Source organism: Saimiri boliviensis, chromosome 10 (assembly GCF_048565385.1).
Source record: "Saimiri boliviensis isolate mSaiBol1 chromosome 10, mSaiBol1.pri, whole genome shotgun sequence".
Lineage (NCBI taxonomy): Eukaryota > Metazoa > Chordata > Mammalia > Primates > Cebidae > Saimiri > Saimiri boliviensis.
This window is the reverse complement of record NC_133458.1, coordinates 74,452,676-74,477,043: the sequence shown is the minus strand read 5'-3', so window position 1 is coordinate 74,477,043 and position 24,368 is coordinate 74,452,676. Positions and strand designations below refer to the sequence as shown.

General features: G+C 36.1%; 1 protein-coding gene across 4 annotated transcripts in view; it reads right to left on the bottom strand.

The window, feature by feature from the left end:
- The window catches only part of GLCCI1 (glucocorticoid induced 1), a 150,045-nt gene that overhangs the window by 70,200 nt on the left and 55,477 nt on the right, over window positions 1–24,368 (bottom strand). For all 4 annotated transcript variants that reach the window (XM_010345675.3, XM_039472676.2, XM_039472677.2 and 1 more), the window contains exon 3: window positions 14,584–14,670. In XM_010345675.3, coding sequence (XP_010343977.2) covers window positions 14,584–14,670 — 87 coding nt within the window. The remainder of the gene's footprint in view (window positions 1–14,583; window positions 14,671–24,368) is intronic.

Below are 24,368 nucleotides of genomic sequence, written 5' to 3'. Positions count from 1 at the left end.
GAGAGGAAGAATGATGGGAGAATGGCAGGTCGATGGAGCAAAGTACATGCATACATTTATGATTAAGTTTGAATGATGCTGCTATACACATTTGTGTAATAAGTCTCAATGTAGACATCTTTTCATTTTTCTTAACACAGATTTTTAAGAATTAAATTGTTGGGTTGTATGCTAAGTTTCTGTTTACCTTTTTGAGAAACTAGCAAAGTGTTTTCCAAAGTGGTTGTACCCCTTTATATTCCTAACAATGTCTGAGGGTTCCAGATCCTCCAAAACCTTACCAATGCTTGGAATTAATGTGCCTTTTAAATAATAGTCATTGTGTGTGTTTGTGTTTGTGTGTGTGTGTGTGTGTGTGTGTGTATTATATCTTACTTTTTTTTTTTTGAGTCAGGGTCTTACTCTGCCACCCATGGTAGAGTACAGTGGCATGATCATAGATAGCCTACTACAGTCTCAAACTCTTGGATTCAAGCAATCTTCCTGTCTCAACATCCGGAGTAGCTGGGACCACAGGCATGCACTACCATGCCCAGCTAACTTGTGTATCTTTTTAGAGATGAAATCTTACTATGTTGCTCAGGCTGGTCTTGAACCCATGCGCTCAAGAGATGAGATCCTTCCCTCTCAGCCTTCCTAAGTGCTGGGATTACAGGTGTAAGCCACAACACCTCACTCATTGTGGTTTTAATTTTCATTTTCCTAATGACTAATGAACGACATTGAGCACCTTTTCATGTGGTGATCTGCCATTCACATATCCTCTTTGGTGAGATATTTCTTGTTTATCATTTATTTTTATAGTCTTATGGGGTAAAAGTGCAGTTTTGCTACATGAATATATTGTGTAGGGAAGCCTGGGTTTTGTTTGTTTGTTTGTTTTTTGTTTTTTTGAGACACAGTCTTGCTCTGTCGCCCAGTCTGGAGTGCAGTGGCACGACCTTGGCTCACTGCAACCTCCATCTTCTGTGTGCAAGCGAATCTTCTGTCTCAACTGCCCGAATAGCTGGGATTACAGGTGCCTGCTACCATGCCTGGCTAATTTCTGAATTTTTAGTAGAAATGAGGTTTCACCCTTGTTGGCCAGGCTGGCTCAAACTTCTGACCTCAAGTGATCCACTCACCTTGGCCTCCCAAAGTGCTAGAATTACAGGCTGTGAGCCACTGTATGTGGCTGAAGTCTGGGCTTTTAGTGCAACCATCACTTAAATACTGTAACCATTAGGCAATTTTTCATCACTCACCTCACCTCCAATCCTTCCAAGTCTCCAAAATCTATTATTCCACTCTCTATCCATATTTTCTAGCTCCCATTTATGAGTAAGAACATGTAATATTTGACTGTTTCTGAGTTATTTCATTTAGAATAATGGCCTCCAGTTCCATCCATGTTGCTACAAAAGACATGATTTCATTCTTTTTTATGAATGAATAGTATTCCATGGTGTGTATACATACACATACACACAGACACATCACATTATCTTTATCTGATCAGCCAGTGACATTTATTCCAAATGTTTGCTACTGTGAATAGTGCTATAACAAACATTTGAGTACAGGTGTCTCTTTGCTATCATTTCCTTTCTTTTGGTAGATACCCAGTAGTATGACTGCAGTTCTATTTTCAGTTCTGTGAGAAATCTCCGTATTTTCACATAGAGGTTGTAGTAATTCACATTCTCACTAACAGTGTATAAGCATTCCCTTTTCCTTACCAACATCTATTATTTTTTGACTTTTTAATAAGTCACCTGACTGGTATAAGGTGCTATCCCATTTTATTTTGCATTTCTCTGATAATTAATGATACTGAGCATTTTTCATCTCCTTGTTGGCTATATGCAGTTTTCTTTTGAAAAATGTCTGTTCATGTCCTTTGTCCACTCTTTTTTTTTTTTTTTGAGACAGTGTTTCACTCTTGTTACCCAGGCTGGAGTGCAATGGCACGATCTCGGCTCACTGCAACCTCCGCCTCCTGGGTTCAGACAATTCTCCTGCCTCAGCCTCCTGAGTAGCTGGGATTACAGGCACGCACCACCATGCCCAGCTAATTTTTTGTATTTTTAGTAGAGACGGGGTTTCACCATGTTGACCGGGATGGTCTCGATCTCTTGACCTCCACTCTTTAACAGGGTTATGTATTTTTTTGCTGAAATTGTTTCACTTCCTTATAGTTTCTGTATATCAATCTTTTGTCAGATGTACAGTTTGCAAATATTTTCTTGCATTCTGTAGGTAGTCTAATTTCTCTGTTATTTTTTTTGCTACACAGACACTTTTTAGTTTAATTAACTCCCATGTGCCTATTTTTGTTGCATTTGCTTTTAAGGTCTTACTCATAAATTCTCTGCTTAGTAATGTTCAAGTTTATCCTAGGATTTCTTCTAAAATGTTTATATTTATAAGTTCAGGTCTTAGATTTAAGTCTCTAATCCATCTTAATTTTTGTATATGGTAAGAGATATGGATTCAGTTTCATTCTTCTCCATATGGCTACACAATTTTCCCAGCACCATTTATTCAACAGAGAATCCTTTCCCTAGCATATGTTTTGTCAACTTTGTCAAAAATCAGTTGGCTTTACTTCTGGGTTCTCTATTCTGTTCCACTGATTTATATGTTTGCTCTCATACAGTATTAACAGTAGTATCATACAGGTTATAGTAACAGTAGCATGTTGCTTTGGTTACTATAGCCTCATAGTATTATTTGAAGGCAGGTAATGTGATGCAGTACTTTTGTTCTTTTTTTGCTTAAGACTGCTTTCACCATTTGGGCTTTTTTTCCATATGAATTTTGAGATTCTTTTTCTAACTCCATGAAAAATGACATTGGTATTTTGATAGGGATTGCAATGAATCTGTAGGTGGCAATTTTAACCATACTGATTTAAGCTCTCACAATCCAAGAGCTTAGAATGTTTTTCCATTTGTTTCTATCATGAATAATTTCATTGGTGTTCTGTTCCATGCACCAATGAGAAGAATGTATGTTCTATGATTGGTGTGAATGTTCTATAAATGTATGCTAGGTCCATTTGATCTAGAGTTCAATTTAAGTCCAGGGTTCTTTGCTGATTTTCTGTCTTGATGACCTGTTTAGTTCTGTCAGGGTGGGGGGGGGGGGTTGAAGTCCCCTTCCCTCTATTATTGTATTACTATCTTATCTGTTTTGTTTTTTAACTCTAGTAGTATCTGTTTTGTGAATCTGGGTGGCCTAGTATTGGGTACAAAAATATTTAGAATTGCTATATATCTTCTTGTTGAGTTGATCCCTTTATCATTATATAATAACCTCATCTGTTTTTTCCCTGTTGATTTAAAATGTTTTATCTGATGTAAGTATGACTACTCCTGTTCACATTTGGTTTCCATTTGCATGAAATGTCTTTTACCACCCCTTTACATTGAGTCTTTTTAGTGTCTTTAGCAGTTAGATGGATTTCTTGTTAGCAGAATATGTTTAGATCCAGCTTTTTAGTCAATTCTCCCAAACTCTATCTTTTAAGTGGAGCACTTAATCCATTTACATTCAGATTTAATATTGGTATATGAGGTTTTGTTCCTATTATAATGTTAACTTACCTAGTTGCTTTGCAGTCTCAGTTGTGGAATTGTTTTATAAGAACCGTGAGTTTTATTCTTTCATGTGTTTTTATGATGGTAAGTGTCACCTTTCATTTACATGTTTAGAAATCCCTCGAGCATTTCTTGTAAGCCCAGTCAAGTGGTGATAAATTCCTTTGGCATTCATGCATCTGGGAAATATTAATTCCCCTTCATTTACCAAGCTTAGTTTACCAGCATACAAAATTCATGGTTGACAGTTTTCTTTTAAGAAGTCTGAAATTAGGGCTGCAACTTCTTCTGGCTTACAGGGTTTACACTGTGCATTCTGCTGTTAGTCTGTTGGGGTTTTCTTTACAGGAAATTAGTTTTTCTCTTGCTGATTTTAGGATTTCTTTCCTTCACATTGACTTTAGATAGTCTGAGGACTATGTATCTTGGTCAAATCATCTTGCAATGTATCTTTTAGAGTTCCTTGAGCCTCTTCTATTTCAACATCTAAATCACTAGTGAGATGAAAAATTTTTTCCTAAATTATCTCCTCAAATAGGTTTTCCAAACTTTTTGCATTTTCTTCTCCCTCAGGAAGAAGCCTTCTCCCTTTGAGTAGGTTAGGAGGTTTTACATAATCTCATACTTCTCAAAGGCTTTGTTCATTTTTCAAAATTCTGTTTTTTTCTAGCTGAATTAACTTGCAGGAACTGTCTTCATGTTCTGACATTCTTTCTTCTAATTGGTCCAGTCTACTGCTAAAGCTTTCAATTGTATTTTGTAATTTATTCAACAAATTTTTCATTTCTAGAAGTTCTGGTGGATTATAAAAATGTCTAATAGATTTTTCATTCATATCTTGAATTGTTTTTCTGATTTCTTTGTACTGGTTTTCAACTTTCTCTTGGCTATCTTTGAACTTTACAATCAATATTTTGAATTCTTTATCTGGTATTTCAAAGATTTCATCTTCATTAGGATCTACTGCAGGACAGTATGATTCTTTGGAAGTATTACAATACTCTTGTTTTTTCATACTTGCAGAATTGTTTCTCTGGTTCCTTCTCATCTCGATAAACTACCTCTTCTTATTTTTACATTTACTTTTGTTTGGACATTATTTTTTTCCCCCTCTTAAGGATGAGAGTATAATATATGTTGTGTAAGGCCTTTTGGCTTTCATTCTGGGTGCTTTCCACTGAAAGCAAAGTCTCTGAGTGGCATGGTTACAGACATGCTTTGTGTGACGGCTTTTCAAATGCTAGTTGTAGAAGTGATGTACTGAGCATGTGAACAAGCTCACTGTATCTTGAGCCAGAATGGGGAGGTCTCGGGAAACTTCTCTCATTTCCCAGAACTGTGCACCTGGCATTAGCATATTTTGTATTGGGTTGTGCAATTTAACCCACAGGCCAGTAGGTGGTGCTTATGTGTAAAAGCCAGCTGCAGCAGAAGCAGATGGATAGATGCTTGATGTTTGTTTACTGGCAGAAGCTCTCTGTTGCCTCAAATTGGCCAGATTATATAATGCACAGTAGCCTGAGATCCCTGTTCAGCCCCTGATGGGGACAAAGCTGGGCAAAGCTAAACCACCAAGCCTGCTCTTCAATATTCCAATGGTGGACACAAGCACTAGCCCTGAAGGGGGTGGTAAGAAGAGCTCCTAGTGGAATGTGACAAGCTGTGTAGGGGAGGGAACAGCCCCAGCTCCATACCTAGGCAGTCAGGAACATGATTTGCTTCCATATCACACCCCTATTAAGCATTTGGGACACTGATGGGATAGCTAACACTGTCTATGTCCAGGCTGCAATGTAGTCAAGAGCTGTGAAATATGCCTGTCCCACAGCTTGCTGCCAAAATGTCTTTGGTGTAGAACCTGTCTTCAGCCCAAAACACAACTTTGTGGTTCTCCTGATTTCGGCTTCATGAACACAGCAATTCCACATATAAAGGGGGAGGGGCCCCACCTTTCACACAAGCCTGGGACCAGCTTGAATGAATTCTTTTCTTATTTTTTTTAGATTATCAGTGTGGAAACAGTGATAATCTAATTATCCCCATGCCTAATTACCCTAGAAGGCTATCTTCTGATATGCCTGTACCAACCTCCCAAAAGAGTAGCAACGGCTGTGTCTGCAGTAGTGGACAAGCTAGGGGGGAGAAATAACCCTTCTCCACATCTTGCTTGAGCACTGAGGCCACCAAGCTGCTGGGATGGAACCTTGTTTCTCTCTTGAAGAGCCAAGCACAGTGCCTGCAACTGCAATGGAAGTAGCAGCCAAATGGGGAGTTCTGGGACACAGGGCAGCACATACTCTGGTCACTTTGTCCTAAGGAGTACCCCTTTTATCCACTTTCCTTTCCCTTCCCTTAGGAGTAGCACTCCCCCAAGGGATAGACCACTGAGAATTCTGCAGCTCCCCTGGGTTGAGCCAGCCCTATGTGGCTGCTACAGTCTGAGTGGCTGCCAGGGAATGTCTGCATGGGATCCAGTGATGTGGAGACACAAGGACTAAGGTTCCTTGGGCAGAACTCAGTCCCTCAACAGGTATGTCCCAAATATTAGGACTGCCATCACAGCTTGGGTCCATGGGGAGGGTAAGCAACCCGGCATGAGCTGGAAGTCTGTTGTAATGCCCTTGTTAAGTCCCCAAATCACCACCCACACCAATGTTTGGGTTCATAAGGGAAGAGGAACTCTAGAATACCAGAAGTCTGCTGCAAAATGAAGGGGAGCCCAAAACACTCCCACCTACCCTTTCAACAAAGTACCAAGTCCCTTGGGCTTCCTAGCCAATCTCTGCCAGCCTCTGTTTCCTTCTTTTTCTGTGTCCTAGCTTCCTCTTGTGAGCTCTCCACTGTGCTCCAGGACTCTCCCCTTGATATAACACCTTTTCATATGCCTGTTTGCCATTTCTGTATCTTCTGAGAAATGTCTAATCAAATCTTTTGCCTAATCAAATCTTAACATATGAAGTTAATTCCAACATATTTAATTTTACTGTGTCCTTTGTAAATGGGATTACTCTTTATTTCTTTTTATATTGTTCACTGTTAGAATACAGAAATGCTATTGATTTTTGAATGCTGATTTTGTATTCTGCAACTTAACTGAATTTATCAGTTTTAACAGCTTTTTGATAGTCTTTGAGTTTTTCTAAATATAAGATCATATCTGCAAACAACGATAATTTGACTTCTTCCTTTCCAATTTGAATATCCTTTTTTTCTCTTTTCTGATTACTCTACATAAGACTTCCAGTATTACGTTGAATAGTAGTAGTGAAAGTGAACATCCTTGTCATTTTCCAGATCGAAAAGGAAAGGCTTTCCACTGCCTGCCCCTCCCCACCCAATTCAGCACAATAATAGCTGTGGTTCTGTGATACACAGCTTTTATTATGTTGAGGTATGTTCCTTCTACAGCCAGTTTTTTGAGGGATTTTAACATGAAGGATGTTGAACTTTTATCAAATGCTTTTTCACCAGCAATTGAAATGATCATATGGTTTTTGTCCATTTTGTTTATATGATATATCACACTGATTTGAGTTTGTTGAACCATCTTTGCATCCCTGGGATAAATACAACTTGGCCATGATGAATGATCTTTTTAATATATTGTTGAATTTGGTTTGCTAGCATTTTGTTCAGAATTTTTTTATCAATATTCATCAGATACGCTGCCCTGTATTTTTACTTTTTTAATATATGTCTGTCTGGTTTTGGTATCAGGGTAACACTACTCAGGTAGAATGAGCTTGGAAGTATTCCATCTTCCTCCATTTTTTTGGAGCAGCTTGAGTAAGACAGGTATTCTTAAGACAGCTCTTCTTTAAATGTTCAGTAGAATTCAGCAGTGAAGCCACTGGGTCCCGAGCTTTTCTTTACAGAGAGGCTTTTTATTATGGGTTTAATCTCTTTACTTGTTACTGGCTGGTTTGGACTTCGGATTTCTTCGTGGTTCAGTCTTGGTAGGTTATATGTGTCTTGAAATTTACTCATTTCTTACAGATATTACAATTTATTGGCATACAGTTCTCAAAGTAGACACTAATGATTCTTTCAATTTCTGTGGTTATCAGCTGTAAAGTCTTCTTTTTCACCTCTGATTTATTTGGGTATGCTCTTTTTTTCTTGGTTACTTTGGCTACAGGTTTGTCAATTTGGTTTATCTTTTCAAAAAAACCAACTTTTAATTCATTGAGCTTTTGTAGTATTTTCATCATTTCAAATACATTTTATTTCAGCTCTGATCTTTATTATTTCTTACATTAACTTTCAGTTTGATTTGCTCTTGCTTTTGCTATTCTTTAAGATGCATCATTAGGTTATTTATTTGAAGTTTTTCTTCTTTTTTGATGTAGTCACTTAAATTTCCCTCTTAGTGGTGCTTTTGCTATATCCCACAGATTTTGCTATGTTGTGTTTCCATTATTATTTATTTCAATAAGTTTTTCAACTTCCTTCTTAATTTCTTCATTGACTCACTGGGCATCCAGGAGCATATTGTTTAATTTTCATGTGTTTGTATCGCTTCCAAAATTCCCCTTGTTATTGATTTGTAGTTTTGTTCCACTGTCATCAGAGAGGATTCCTGATATTATTTCAATTTTTTTGTATGTTTTAAAATATGTTTTCTGACCTAACATGTGGTCTGTCTGAGAATAATCCATGTGTTGAGGAGGAAAATTCGTATTCTGTGGCTGTTGGATGAAATGTTCTGTAAATATCTATTAGGCCCATTTGTTCTACAGTGCAAATTAAGCCCAATGTTTCCTTGCTGATTTTCTGTCTAAGAGATCTGTCTAATTGCTGAAAGCAGGGTGTTGAAGTCTCCAGCAATTACTGTATTGGGACCTATCTTTCTCTTTAGCTCTAATGATATTTGTTTTATATACCTTGGTGCTCCTGGGTGCTCCAGTGTTGGGTACATACATATTTACAATCACTATATCCTCTTGCTGAATTGATCCCTCTATAATTATATAATAATGATCCTGTCTTTTCTTACAGTTTTTGTCTTGAAATCTATTTTGTCTGATACAAGCATAGCAACTCCTGCTCTTTTTTTGGTTTCCACTGGCATAGAACATCTTTCCATCTTTTTAGTTTCCGTCTACGTTTATCTTTACAGGTGAAGTGTGTTTCTTGTAGGCAATAGATCACTGGGTCTTTTTTTTTCTTTAAATCCATCAGCCACTCTATGTCTTTTGTTTGGAGAGTTTAGTCCATTTACATTCAATTTTATTACTGATAAGTAAGAACTTACTCTTGCCATTTTATTATTTGTTTTCTGGTCTTCTCTTTCTTCTTTCTTTCCTTCTTGTCTTTCTTTTGGTGATTTTTTTCTAGTGGTATGTAAGCTTTCTTTCTTTTACATATTGTTGAGACAGTGTCTCCCTCTGTTGCCCAGGCAGGATGCAGTGGTATGATCTTGGCTCACTGAAACCTCTACCTCCCGTGCTCAAATGTTTCTAGTGCCTCAGCCTCCCCAGTAGCTGGGAATACAGGTGTGTGCCACCATGCCCAGCTAATTTTTGTATTTTTAGTAGAGATAGAGTTTTACCATGTTGGCCAGGCTGGTTCTCAAACTCCTGACCTCATATTCTGCCTGTTTTGGCTTCCCAAGATGCTGGGCTTACAGAAGTGAGTTTCCTCAAAACAGCTACTTTCAATTCTCTGTCTGAAAGGTTATATATCTCTGTTTCTCTAGGATTAGTCCCTGGTGCCTTATTTAGTTCATTTGGTAAGGTCATGTTTTCCTGGATGGTGCTGATTATTGCAGATGTTCCTCAGTGTCTGGGCATTGAAGAGTTAGGTATTTATTGTAGTCCTCACAGTCTGGGCTTATTTGTGCCTGTCCTTCTTGGGAAGGCTTTCTAAATGTTCAAAGAGACTTGGGCCCCAAGCCCAATAACAGTGTGTTTTTTGCAGATTTGTAGAGGTATACCTACCACCTTGGAGGTCTTAAAAAAGATCTGCAAGAATTCTCTCAAATACCATACAAAGACTCTTGTTCTTTTCCCTTACTTTCTCACCAGCAAACAGGGGGTACCTGTCTGTCTGTCTCTCTCTCTCTCCTAAAGCTTGCCAATAAAAACTTCTGACTGCTGGAATGGGCAATTCCCCCCTGGATAAGGCTGGTCCAAATGCTCCCTCCATGCAAAGGCAATGGCTGAGGCCAGCTGGCTTTATTCTTCACTGTGATGGGGCAGTACTGAGTTTAGTGTAAAGTTCCCCAGTTGCTGTACTCTTCTTTCTCAAAGTACACATATTCTCTCTGTTTTCCACACAATTGCTGCTAGGGGATGGAGGGGTAACATCAGCAATTCAAGACTGTCTCTGGCCTACTCAATGCCTCTTTTGGTGATATGAACTTAAAAACTAGGTATTGTGATTGCTCATCTGATTTTTGGTTCTTGTGATGGTGTTTTTCTCTGGGCAGATAGTTGTTAAAATTTGGTGCTCCGTTGGGGGTTGGAGGCGATGAACAGTGTGGGCTTCTATTTTTGTGTCATAGCTGTTTTTGATTACCTGTTCCTTCCCTGCTTTCTTTTGTGATATTTTTTAGTATGCCTTTGCGATATTTTAAAATTTTTTATTTTTCCACATTTTTGGAGTTATCATCTTAGTAAATTAGCAACTGCTCTAGGGCTTATAATGTGTCTTAGTTTATCACAATCTATATCACAATACTTAATTTCAATAAATCTATACTTCAATATATGTCCTTTTCCTCACTCCTCCTTTGTGATATTATCATATATATTTCACATACATGCTATCAATCCAACAAAACAATGTTGAAAACTCTTATATTTACCACATATTTACTATTCCCAGCACTCTTCAATTCTTCCTAGAGATGCAATTTAATATCCAGTGTTTCTTCCTTTCAGCCTAAAGATTTGCTTTATTATTATATTATTATTATTTTTTGAGACGGAGTTTCGCTCTTGTTACCCAGGCTGGAGTGCAATGGTGCGATCTCGGCTCACCGCAACCTCCGCCTCCTGGGTTCAGGCAATTCTCCTGCCTCAGCCTCCTGAGTAGCTGGGATTACAGGCGCACGCCACCATGCCCAGCTAATTTTTTGTATTTTTAGTAGAGACGGGGTTTCACCATGCTGACCAGGATGGTCTCGATCTCTTGACCTTGTGATCCACCTGCCTCGGCCTCCCAAAGTGCTGGGATTACAGGCGTGAGCCACCGCGCCCGGCCTGCTTTATTATTTCTTATAAGATAGTCTGACAGGGAGAAAAGGTCCCAAATTTTATCTGGGAATGTCATTTTTTTTTTGCCTTCAGTTTGGAAGACTAGTTTTGCTGGATATAAAATACTTGGTTGACAGTTTTAGTTCATTTTTTTTTTCTTTCAGCACTTTGAATGCATCAGGTCTTATGGTTCTTATCACTTCTGATTTTAAAGTCAGAAGTTAAAGTTATTAGTGGTCCCCTATGTGTGATGACTAATTTTTTTCTTCTTATGGCTCTCTTTGTGTTTTCCTAGTTGTGATTAGTTGAGCTTCATCAATCTGTAATTGCTTTTCACCAAATTTGGAAAGTTCTCTGTCAATATTTCTTTAATTCTTTTTCTTTTTCTTTAAAGAATTTCTTTAATTCTGTCTCTTCTCTCCTATGAGGTTTTTTCAACTTTAATCTTTTTTTCCTGTCTGTTCTTCAGAGTACATAAATTCTATTGACTTATCTTCAAATTCATTGATTCTTCTGCCATTGCAAATCCGCAGTCAAGCCAATCTAACACATTTTTATATTTAGTTATTGCCCTTTTTAACTCTAGAATTTTGTTTCCTCCCTTTTTAGAATGACTGTCTTTGTGAAAACTCTTTATTCATTGAGTCTTTGTAGTCCTACTTTCCCTTTAATTCTTTAATCATGGTTTCCTTTATTTCTTTGAAACATATTTACAATAGCTGCTTTGATGTCTTTGTCTGCTAAATACATCATAAAGATACGTACAGTATCTAATGACTGTGTTATTTTCCGGAGTATGTACCATACTTTTTTGTTTCTTTGTATATCTCAAAACTTTTGGTGAATGCTGGATATTCTAGATAATGTTTTATAGCAACTCCAGATTCTGATTTTCTCCCCTGAGAGTTGTTGTCTATTTGTTATTTCTTAATGGTCTACAAGTCTGTTTCCCCTGCAAAGGGTGACTCCTTATGTCTCTATTATTTTTTGCCTGACTTCTTAAGACCCTTTAAAGCACGTCTCCAGTGTTCACCATAGTGTTTGGCCAAAGACTGATTGTACATTTTATTCAAACATCTCAACCCAATAAGGTTTCTACTTCCTACTGATAGAATTTGCTTGTGGACAGAGGAGAGCATTTGAAGTTCAGGTTTTTTACATGTCTCCCCTGGTTTTATTTCCAGTAGCCCACTTGAATTTCCTCTGCACCTATTCTTAAGCTCTACTGGCCAGAAACATGCTCTCTGCTGTGCATGTCCACAGCCTCCAGTCAACCTGGGATATGTGGGGAATTTATCAAGCTCTCACTACTGTTTTACCTCTCAAAAGACTCTACTAAACTCAACTAGTCAATGAGTCTACTGTTGGTCTCAAACTGGACTGCAATCTCAGACTAATAAAGTTGTTGGCCCTCTTTGTTTATTTGCCACAAAGATCACTATTTTAACCTACAGTGCTCTGCATCAACTGATTTCTCTGCAACAGTGGAAGCAAAGCTGCTGATTTTCATCCTGATTGAAATGCTATGCAACAGAACTGGGGACAAGGAAAAGGAAAAAAGGAGTAACACCAGATGATAAATTTGTGCTCTTCTTATGCTATTCATTACTCTTCATGAATAAAACTCTCAGTTTGTTAGGTAAGGTACTCAAACAGTTGTTTTTCTGTTTGTTTGTTTATCTTTGAGATGGAGGCTTGCTTTGTCCTCAGGCTGTAATGCAGTGGCACAATCTCAGCTCACTGCAACCTCTGTCTCCCACATTCAAGCAATTCCCCTGCCTCAGCCTCCTGAATAGCTGGGAATAAAGGCACGTGCCACAAAGTCCAGCTAATTTTTTGTATTTCAGTAGAGATGGGATTTCACCATGTTAGCCAGGATGGTTCAATCTCCTGACCTTGTGATCTGCTGGCCTCAGCCTCCCAAAGTGTTGGGATTACAGGCATGAGCCACTGCGCCCAGCCTCAAACAGTTGTTTTGACAGTTTTGTCCAGCTCTATTCCTTTTTAATAATGTATGTCACTATTCCTTTTTAATAGTATATGTCATATATTCCTGTAATCCAGTTATAGTTTAATTATAAATCCAACAAAACAGTGTTAAAAACTGATATTTACGCACATATTTACTATTCCCAGAACTCTTCAATTCTTCCTAAGGATTCAAATTAATATCTGGCATTACTTACTTTCAGCCTAAAGACGAGTAAATCTTGGTGATAACTCTAAGATTGTATTTAACTCTGAGATAAAAGTACAAGTTCACTTTTTTGTCATTCATATGCTATTCATACATACGTAGTTATTGTAAGCTAGAGATATTATACTCAGCTTCGTTTGTTTTTTATTGCTGCTGGAGAAAAGTGATTTTTTTGCATACATGTATGGTAGACAGAAGGAGGTAAGTAGTTCTCTACATCCATGCTATAAAGAAGCTGCTCAAAATGTAATACAATCATAAGTAAAATCAAGCTAATAAACTATATCTATGCAGTCCAGACACCACAGTATATAAAGGACAGTGATAACCTATAGTATATAAAAATTATACAAAGAGGCCTGGAAACTGGTATATGAGAAAAATTTTGAGACAAATGTTGATGTTTACCCTGGAGGAAAAAAAAAGTGACTTATTGCTAGCCTTTAAAATACTTGGACTTACTCAGTATTGATCCAGAGGGCAATGTGAAACCTAAGTTATCTAATTCTAAGTTCCATACATAAGAGAAGATATTTAACAACTTAAAACAATTTAAGTGGTTCTTTTGTAAAATAATGAGTTTCCCTCACTAAGAATAATCATGGCTTGGTGTGGTGGCTCACGCCTGTAATCCCAACACTTTGGGAGGCCGAGGTAGGCAGATCACTTGAGGTCAGGAATTCGAAACTAGCCTGGCCAATATGGTGAAACCCCATCTCTACTAAAAATACAAAAATTAGCTGGGTGTGGTGGCACACAACTGTAATCCCAGTTACTCAGGAGGCTGAGGCAGGAGAATTGCTTGAACCTGGGAGGTGGAAGCTGCAGTAGGCCAAGATTGTGCCACTGTACTCCAGCCTGGGTGACAGAGAGAGACTCCAGCTCAAAAAAAAAAAAACAAAAACAAAAAACAGAGATTGGATAACCACCTTTTTAAGGAGCATTTATTTAGAAGATAGAATTAGATGACCTTTCAACTCTAAATTTCTGTAATTTATAAATACAAATAAAAAAGAATTTAGACTGATAAAAGTATCAGGAACAGTAATACAAAATATACATATAGCTATGACACTTCAGGTTATTAAAAAATAAATAAATCGGTCATAGAAACTACATTTCTAAGAAACATGGATTCTACTCTACTGTTGGGTTCCAAAGGGTGACAATATGCTGGATATCATTTAAAATGATATTAGAAACAGGAAACACTATCCTACCATGGTACAAAGCTATAATCTATAGCTCTAGTTGCTACAACTTAAAAACAAGGAAGCTGAAGAGATAACAAAAGATAACTAAAATGAACAAGATATAGAGAGTATTACATAAACTCAGACTTCATTCTGGAAAGGCTAAAACTGACTGAGTGCATAACATTTATAAAAGGCAAAATTCGAACTTGTTCACCAAAATGTAGAATGCAACCTACCTATCTAGAATTTGTCTTAACTTTATGAAAACCTGCCTAGAATTTGTCTTAACCTTACTAAAAGAGGTAACGTTAGGACAAATTTTTAAAGTATCATTACTTTCAGGAAATACTAAGGTAATCTAATCTACTAGGACCAAAACAGGTTACCAACTGAAAACAGAAATAACTTACCTCTTTTAGTTGATCAGCACTCCCCCATGATGCAGAACGCTGATGTGACCTCTTTTCTGCACTCTCTTCTGCCCAACAGCTAGGTGTCTTTAAAAAAAAAAATATATATATATATATATATATATATATATAAAATAAGACATTTTCTCTCTACTTCCTAATCTCAAGCAACTGAAACATATTTCAAATTCTTAGCACATACCAGTTAGACAGCTATAATAAATTCTTTCAATGCTAAGAGTTTCATGATCCCGTGAAATGTTTAAAATATTCTTCCATATTCTGAATTATGCATGCTCAAAGATGTCTCTGAGTCATTTAAAACATTTGATATCTTCACATCAACAACATTAAAAACTTATTTATAAAATTCAAAGGGAATTGTAAAGATTTGTATATTGGTCTTTCTAAAGAGAATAGCTGAACTAAATTCAATAAACAGAGGTAAAATGAACAGAAGTATCTCAAAAGCAGCAGTATTAAAAAATGACCTATATTTCAAATATTTAGGTGGAGGAGTGACTGTACTACTTTTCCTGTACTTGGGGAAAAGTATTAGTATCCTTTTTGAAAAATATCAGGCATCTTTGTATAAAAAACATCAAGTTATTATAAAAGTGAAAAAGATTAAAAATAGTAAATATAAGCTAAATAAACTGCAGTAACACATCTTCTAAAAAATCTGAACCAGTATGTCAGAAAAGAGAATCTTTATCTAAAATATCATTTTCAGTTACTGAGCCATGAATAGACACTATCCTCAAATGTAACACAAACCACTAAATCCCAAATAATGTCATACAGTGGTAAGATCATTAAATAGTTGTATTAAAAAAATTAAACCATAGGCTGAGCACAGTGGCTCATGCTGGTAATCCTAGCACTTTAAGAGGCCGAAGCAGGTGGACCACCAGAGGTCACGAGTTCAAGACCAGCCTGACCAACACTGTGAAACCCCGTCTCTACTAAAAATACAAAAATTAGCCAGTCGTGGTGGCAGGCACCTGTAATCCCAGCTACTTGGGAGGCTGAGATAAGAGAATCACTTGAACCCAGGAGGCAGAGGTTGCAGTGAGCCGAGATCATGTCATTGCACTCCAACCTGGGCAACGAGAGTAAAACTTCATCTCAAAAAACATAACAAAACAAAAAAATTAAACAACATTAAAATATCATCTTTAAAATATGAGAAGACTCTTGCATAATATAAATTAGAAAGGGTAAAAACCACTACTTAAAGGGCAAGGATTATCACAGTAACTATATACAGCTTTAAAAATTCTTTTTCATTACATGCTAAAAAAAGAATCCTTAATATTAAGGCCACAGTTGTGACTACCTAAGTTCTTATGAAGAAATCATCAGTTCTATTTTATACAGTTCAAAATGCTTGTGGAAAACTTTTTAAATAATCACATCTTCAAAGCAATGATATTCAAAAATAAAACCACTAACAACTGAATGCTAGCTGAATACAAAAATAAACTGCTTGAACAGTTCACTGGTAAAATGAAGTTGTTTAGTCAATTGACAGAGTAAAATATTTTATTCAATCAGTAAGTCCAAGAATAAGCGGTATCAATGTATTAAATATGTTGCTTAGACAAAACTATTAGTTATTAGAATTTCCTATATTCCATCCTATATAAGATGAACTACTCTGAAAATAATTCAGCCCTCCAAATAATTGTATCCTTAATAAATTTATTCCAAAATTATTCAATTGTTTAGTCACTTTTATTCTGATAATTTATATAATGTTTTTACCTGTCTACCAACTGAGCATTATTTTTACCAAAAACGAAAAGATTAAGGATCATAATCTTCATAACTCAAAGTACATTCACAGGAAACAAGTCAAATTTTTAGCATTTTCCATAATTACTAAACCCAACATTTATAATGTGAATTATGTTCATTTTGTACAGCTCTTTTTCAAAGGACATTTATTTATACTGTATCTCCAACTTACAGATAAATGATACCACAAAACTTCTGCAATTGCTTCAATTGCAGCAGGCTAATAACAAAAGGCAAGCATGCTAATAGCAAAAGGAACTAAATCTGAGTTCTCTTATCTCAAAGATTATATTTTTCTTCCTATTATCTTAAAAATGAATTTGAAAACCTATTCAGTTATTTCAGAATGTATTATTACTTATACAAAAGAATTATCTACAAAAGAAATCCAGTTAGTAGTCTATGTATAGTTATGTATAGTTATGTGCTACATAACAATGCTTTGGTCAATGACGGATGGCATACAGAACAGTGGTCCCGTACAATTATAATGAAGCTGAAAAATTCCTATTACCTAGTGATGTTTTGATGATCCTGATCTTGTGTAGGCCTAGGCTAATGCATATGTTTGTCTTAGCTTTAAAAAAAAAAGTCTAAAAAACAAAATAAAGAGAAATAAATAAATAATAAAAGCTGATAGAGTAAGAACACTTTGGTATGGTTGTACAATGTGTTTTAAGCTAAGTGTTATTATGAAAGGATCAAAAAGCTAAACAAAATTAAGTTTATGAAGTAAAAACGTTATTGCAAGCTGAGGTTAACATTATTGAAGAAAGAAGAATATGTGTTAGAAACTTAGTGTAACCTAAATACACAGTGTTTAGAAAGTCTACAGTAGCTTACAGTAATATATTAAGCCTTTATATTCACTCACCATTCATTGACCCAATCAGCGTAAGTTCCAGTCCTGTACAATCCATTCCATGGTACATGCCCTAAACAGGTGTACCACTTTCTATCTTTATATATTATATTTTTACTGTACCTTTTCTATGTTTAGATATACAAATACCATTATGTTACAACTGCCTACAGTCTGTAGTACAATATCATGCTATACAGTTTTGTACTCTAAAAGCAATGGATTACGCCACATAGCCTCAGTGTGTAGTAGACTACATCATCTAGGTTTGTGTAAGTATACCCTATGGTGTTTGCACAGTGGTGAATGCCCAATGATGCATTTCTCAGAACATATCCCTATCATGAAGTGATAATGACTCTAGTTTTTAAAAGAGAAAAATGACTGGAAAGTTCTCTCAAACATACGACTATAGAGTACATAAATTATTTAAGTATAGTCATCATAATCTCAACTTTCCAAAAATATCCCTCCAAGGGATACACAATTTAAAATACACAGTATGAAAAATATTCTCATCTACAAATATTTTCTACAGATTGCATTGTCCTATAAAATAGCTACTAGCCACATATGCCTATTTAGATTTAAATTAATGAGGACCTAAAAAAAAAAAAACCCTAAATTTCCTTAGTCACACTTAGCATATTTTAAAAGTTCAACAACCACATGTGGCTACTGGCTGTCATATAGGACAACATGGATATGGAACATTTCCATTACTGAAGAAATTTCAATTAGAGAGAAGTATTCCATACACTGGTCACCAAGTTTTAGTGAGTTATTTTAGCCAAAACAAAACCAAAAGATGGCTACCAAAATCAAATCTATTTAAACCTGATGCTTAAAAGGTCACAGAAGGTGAACTAATTTGAATCCAATTTATTACACCTGAGTATCTGAGAAATGTTTTAGCATTTCAGTCAGGAAAATAACACAAAGTAGCAAAAATTCTTTAGTTTCATATCAGCAAGCAGCCCCTTCCAAATGGCCTGTTATTCTGTCCGTTAATCTAGACTAGAATTTTTAAAATAGTGCTATATATAACAGTGCCCTTGGTGTTAAGAGTAGACAAAAGGATTCCACAGTCAAACAAATTTAGGAAAAATTGTAATATCGTATCATCATTTAAAAGAAATGAAACTTTTGTACACTTGGAACAATGCACAACAAAAACCTATTTGTAAGGCTGTTGACAAAAAAAAAAGGGAAATGGGGAAAAAAAAAGCCTCAATGTTTAAAGGATACCTATAGGTAGAAGAGGTCCTTTTTTAATTCTCACACCATGGAAGTCTCCAAAGTCCAGACCATGAAATTTCTTTCCAACCTCTATAGGGCCATCCTCCCAGCTCCAACCGGGTGAGAACCACTTTTTCTCTAAGTAAAATACAAAAAGAACAGTTCCACTGCACAGGACTAAACAGGTTCAAAATGAATACCATTAGAAAAATTATTTTTGTCTCCTGCTGAACACTCTAGGGAGAAAGAAAAAAGGAAAAAAAAAATTTTAATTATTTTTGTCTAGATCAATCAAAAGCTTAAATACTGGCTGCTTTTGTTATGCATATCCTTACTAACTAGTGAGGGCCAGTATGCTTTTTAGTTTTATCAATTTCAAATCAGCTCAAACTAACTTCAAGCAAAAAATATTCTTTTTCAATGTGCAAAAGTCTAAAGCCATTTAAAAAAAATCCAAAACAAAAACGATTACATCACAAAATTCTTTAATCTTATTTAAAACTTAAAAAATCTACTTTTATGTGGTTCATCACTGGTCTTGAAATTTATTATAGTTTATCATTCATAGAAATATGAGTACTGACTGCTAATTATTTTATAGTAGTTATAGCAATGATAAACCTAGCAAGAAATGAGATGGAATTAGCTGAAAAATCAATGACACTTAAATTAAAAATGAATTATGACCACAGACTGATCTTAAATTATAAAAAACTTTTAGATCAGGTAATGGCAAACCCTTCATTATTTATAAATATATACTTTAGAAATTTTTCTTTTGACTAAAAAAAATTTTAACTTCTTTTAAAACTTTTTTTAAAAAGATTATTTGAAAAGTCTATCCTGATGAAGTATTACAAAGCAGCAAAAAAGATTATAGTTCTAGTATAATCATCTGTTGCCTTTCTGGTAACAGTAGTAACCAGATATAGTAAAACAGCTGCTTTGCATAGCAAAGAGTATAGAAAAAGGCAGAATTCAGCTCAAACAAAACACTGTGAAAATTAAGACTACATTTTAATTTTATGTAAAGTTGGAGGGTTGTTTTTAAAGCTTTGGTAATACAGTAATAAGCAGCAGCTGTATTTTCAATTTTTTTTTATCAAACTCCAACTCTATGCTAAGTTTTGTGCTCATTATATTAGACCAGTTTGAAAGTGCAATCTCCAGATGAGCAGCAGCCACATCACATGTCAAAAATGCAAATTCTTAAGGCTCAAGCCCAGAGTTACTAGATCTGGAACTCTTAGATAGGGACCAGCAATATACTTTTTTAACTTTTTAAACAAGATTTTCAGATGATTCTGATGGATGCTAAAGTTTGAAAACCAGTTTTAGACTAAAAAAATTGCAATCAGTAACATATGGATTCTGCAATCAAGGTGTCATATTGACCATATACCCACTCATTTTTCTTGCTAGTTTTGACCATGTTGTTTTAAAATCTCTTACATCTGACAGAAAATCAGCAAAGAAGGTGAGTACTATATACCACCAAAAATATTTTTCACACCATTCTAAAAAGAACCCACTGAAGTCATAAAAACTAATAGTGCTAAGATGATGGCATGAATATCACCAACAGGATAACTAAGTAATGGAGGAGGGAATCGTTTTCATAAGAATGTAACTACACTCTCCTGCACCTGAACCTATAGACCTGAAGTACCACTTATTTGTAAGACAGCAAACACACACTAACTGCTTCTGACTGATGAATCCTGACCTACCAGGAGTTGTTAATTGAATTTCAGAGCCCTCACATGCTCTGGGGTCATTTTTATCATTTCTATGCCATTTCCTACCAGTCCAGACTTAATGTTCATAATTGTATAATCAACAGTTGATACTAGTAATAATGACTTTTTCTGTACACTTAATTCAATATTACGTAAGATATTTAAACCTGGTAACAGTAACATACTATAGATAATAATTAAAGGCAACCAACATGTACCAGTGTCTATTATGTCATAGATACTGTGCTAGAAGCTTAACAAGGACTATTTCATATAATCCTCATTGCAACAGGCTATGTGAACAATAATAGTTGTCCCCCAAAAGCTGTTAGAATTCCAACAGCATGGAAAAGTTATCCCTTGGTTTATACTGATCCTAACAATATGGTATCTCCCGTATCAATCATTCATTTATTCATTCATTTATACAAAATAGTATACATTGAGAGGCATACTGGTTTTTCATACCATATCGTAAACTGTGACCTAATTTTAAACTATGATAATTCTGTGATGTTAATTGTTAAAAAAGCATAATGTCTCTAACATAAAAATGTCTCTCAGTAAATTCTGTTTAATACTATCACAGGAATTCTGGGGTTACATGTGCACATTGTGCAGGATTGTTACATAGGTACACACATGCCATGGTGGTTTGCTGCATCCATCCCCCCGTCATCTACATTAGGTATCTCTCCTGTTATTATCCCTCGCCAATCCCCCTACATCCTCCTATGCCTCCCGTAGCTCCCCCACCAAGAGGTTCCCCTCCCTGTGTCCATGTGTTCTCATTGTTTCAACACACACTTGTGAGTGCTGAAACACGTGGTGTTTGGTTTTCTGTTCTTGTGTCAGTTTGCTGAGAATGATGGTTTCCAGATTCATCCATGTCCCTGCAAACGACATGAACTCATCCTTTTTTATGGCTGCATAGTATTCCATAGTGTATATATGCCACATTTTCTTTATCAATCTATCACTGATGGCATTTGGATTGATTCCAAGTCTTTTCTATTGTAAACAGTGCCACAATGAACATATGTATGCATGCGTCTTTATAACAGAATGAATATAATCCTTTAGGTATATACCCAGTAATGTGATTGCTGGGTCAAATGGTATTTCCATTCTTAGATCTTTGAGGAATCACCACACTGTCTTCCAAAATGGTTGAACTAATTTACACTAACAGTGCAAAAGCATTCCTATTTCTCCACACGCTCTCGAGCATCTGTTGTCTCCAGATTTTTCAAAGATTGCCATTCTGACAAGAAGTGGTATCTCCACGTGGTTTTGATTTGCATTTCTCTAATAACCAGTGATGATGAGCATTATTTCAGATGTTTGTTGGCTACATAAATGTCTTATTTTGAAAAGTGTCTGTTCATATCCTTTGCCCACTTTTTGATGGGGTTATTTTTTTCTTGTAAATTTGTCTAAGTTCTTTGTAGATTCTGCATATTAGCCCTTTGTGAGACAGGTAGATTGCAAACATTTTTTCCTGTTCTGTTGGTTGCTAGTTCACTCTAATGATAGTTTCTTTTGCTGTGACATTCTTAAGTTTAATTAGATCTCATTTGTCTATTTTGGCTTTTTTTGTCCTTGCTTTTGGTGTTTTAGTCATGAAGTCCTTGGAAGAAAGGATATCAGAGATTGAAGATCAACTCAATGAAATAAAGTGAGAAGGCAGGATTAGAGAAAAAAAGAGTAAAATTAACAAAGCTTCCAAGAAATATGAGATTATGTGAAAACACCAAATCTACATTTGATCGGTGTACCTGAAAGTGACAGGGAGAATGAAACCAAGATGGAAAACAACACTCTTCAGGATGTTAACCAGGAGACCTTCCCCAATATAGCAAGGCAGGTCAACATTCAAATACAGGAAATGCAGAGAATACCACAAAGGTATTCCTCAAGGAGAGCAACCCCGAGGCACATAATCGTCAGACTCACCAGGGTTGAAAATGAAGGAAAAAATGCTAAGGACAGCCAGAGAGAAAGGTCGGGTTATCCACAAAGGGAAGCTCAGACTCATAGCGGATCTCTGGGTAGAAACCTATAAGCCAGAAGAGTGGAGGCCAATATTCAATAACCTAAAAGAAAACAATTTTCAACCTAGAATTTCATATCCAGTCAAACTAAGCTTCATAAGCACAGGAGAAATAAAATCCTTTATGGACAAGCAATTGCTGAGAGATTTTGTCACCACCAGGCCTACCCTACTAGAGCTCCTGAAGAAAGCACTAAACATGGAAACGAACAACCAGTACCAGTCACTCCAAAAACATACCAAACTGTAAAGACCATCGACACTATGAAGAAACTGCATCAACAGGCAAAACAACCAGCTAGCATCAAAATGTCAAGATCAAATTGACACATAATAATATTAACCTTAAATGTAAATGGGCTAAATGTCCCAATCAAAAGACAGAGACTGGCAAATTGGATAAAAAGTCAAGACCCATCGGTGTGCTGTATTCAGGAAACCCATCTCACCTGCAAAGACACACATAGGCTAAACATAAAGGGATGGAGGAAGATTTACCAAGCAAATGGAGAACAAAAAAAAAAGCAGGAGTTGCAATCCTAGTTTCTGATAAAACAGACTTTAAACCAACAAAGATCAAAAAAGACCAGGAAGGGCATTACATAATGGTAAAGAGATTAATGCAACAAGAAGTGCTAACTATCTCAAATATATACGCACCCAATACAGGACCACTCAGATACAAAAAGCAAGTTCTCAATGACCTACAAAGAGACTTAGACTCCCACACAATAACTTAAGTGGGAGACTTTAACACCCCACTGTCAATACTAGACAGATCAATGAGACGGAAAATTAACAATGATATCCAAGGCTTGAACTCAGATCTGGACCAAGTGGACCTAATAGGTATCTACAAAACTTTCCACCTCAAATGAACAGAACATACATTCTTCTCAGTCCCACATCACACTTATTCTAAAATTGACCACGTAATCGGAAGTAAAACACTCCTCAGCAAATGCAAAAGAACAGAAATCATAACAAACTGTCTCTCTCAGACCACAGGGCAATAAAATTAGAACTCAGGACTAAGAAACACACTCAAAACCGCATAACTACATTGAAACTAAATAACCTGCTTCTGAATGGCTACTGGATAAATAATGAAATGAAAGCAGAAATAAAGATGTTCTTGGAAACCAATAACAAAGACACAACATACCAGAATCTCTGGGACACATTTAAAACAGTGTCTAGAGGGAAATTTATACCACTAAATGCCCACAAGAGAAGCAAGGAAAGATATAAAATTGACACCCTAACATCACGATTAAAAAAACTAGAGGAGCAAGATAAAACAAATTCAAAAGTTAGCAGAAGACAAGAAATAACTAAGATCAAAGCAGAACTGAAGGAAACAGAGACACAAAAAACCCTTTAAAAAAAAAATCAATGAATCCAGGAGCTGGTTTTTTGAAAAGATCAACAAAATAGACAGAACGCTAGCCAGACCAAAAAGAAAAAAAGAATCAAATAGATGAAAAAAAAATGATAAAGCGGGTATCACTACCAATTCCACAGAAATACAAACTACCATCGGAGATTACTAAAAGCATTTCTATGCACATAAACCAGTAAATCCGGAAGAAATGGATAAATTCCTGGAACTTACACCCTCCCAAAACTAAACCAGGAAAAGCTGAATCTCTGAATAGACCAATAACAATGTCTGAAGTTGAGGCAGCAATTAATAGCCTACCAACCAAAAAAGTTCAGGACCAGACAGGTTCTAAGCAGAATTCTACCAGAGGTACAAAGAGGAGTGGTACCATTCCTTCTGAAACTATTTCAAACAATAGAAAAAGAGGGAATCCTCCCTAACTCATTTTATGAGACCAACATCATCCTGATACCAAAACCGGGCACAACTGAAAAAGAAAATTTTAGGCTAATATCCATGATGAACATTGATGCGACAAAATACTGGCAAACCCAATCCAACAGCACATCAAAAAGCTTATTCATCACAATCAAGTTGGCTTCATCCCTAGGATGCAAGGCTGGTTCAATATACACAAATCCATAAACGTAATTCATCACATAAACAGAACCAAAGACAAAAACCACATGATTATCTCAACAGGTGCAG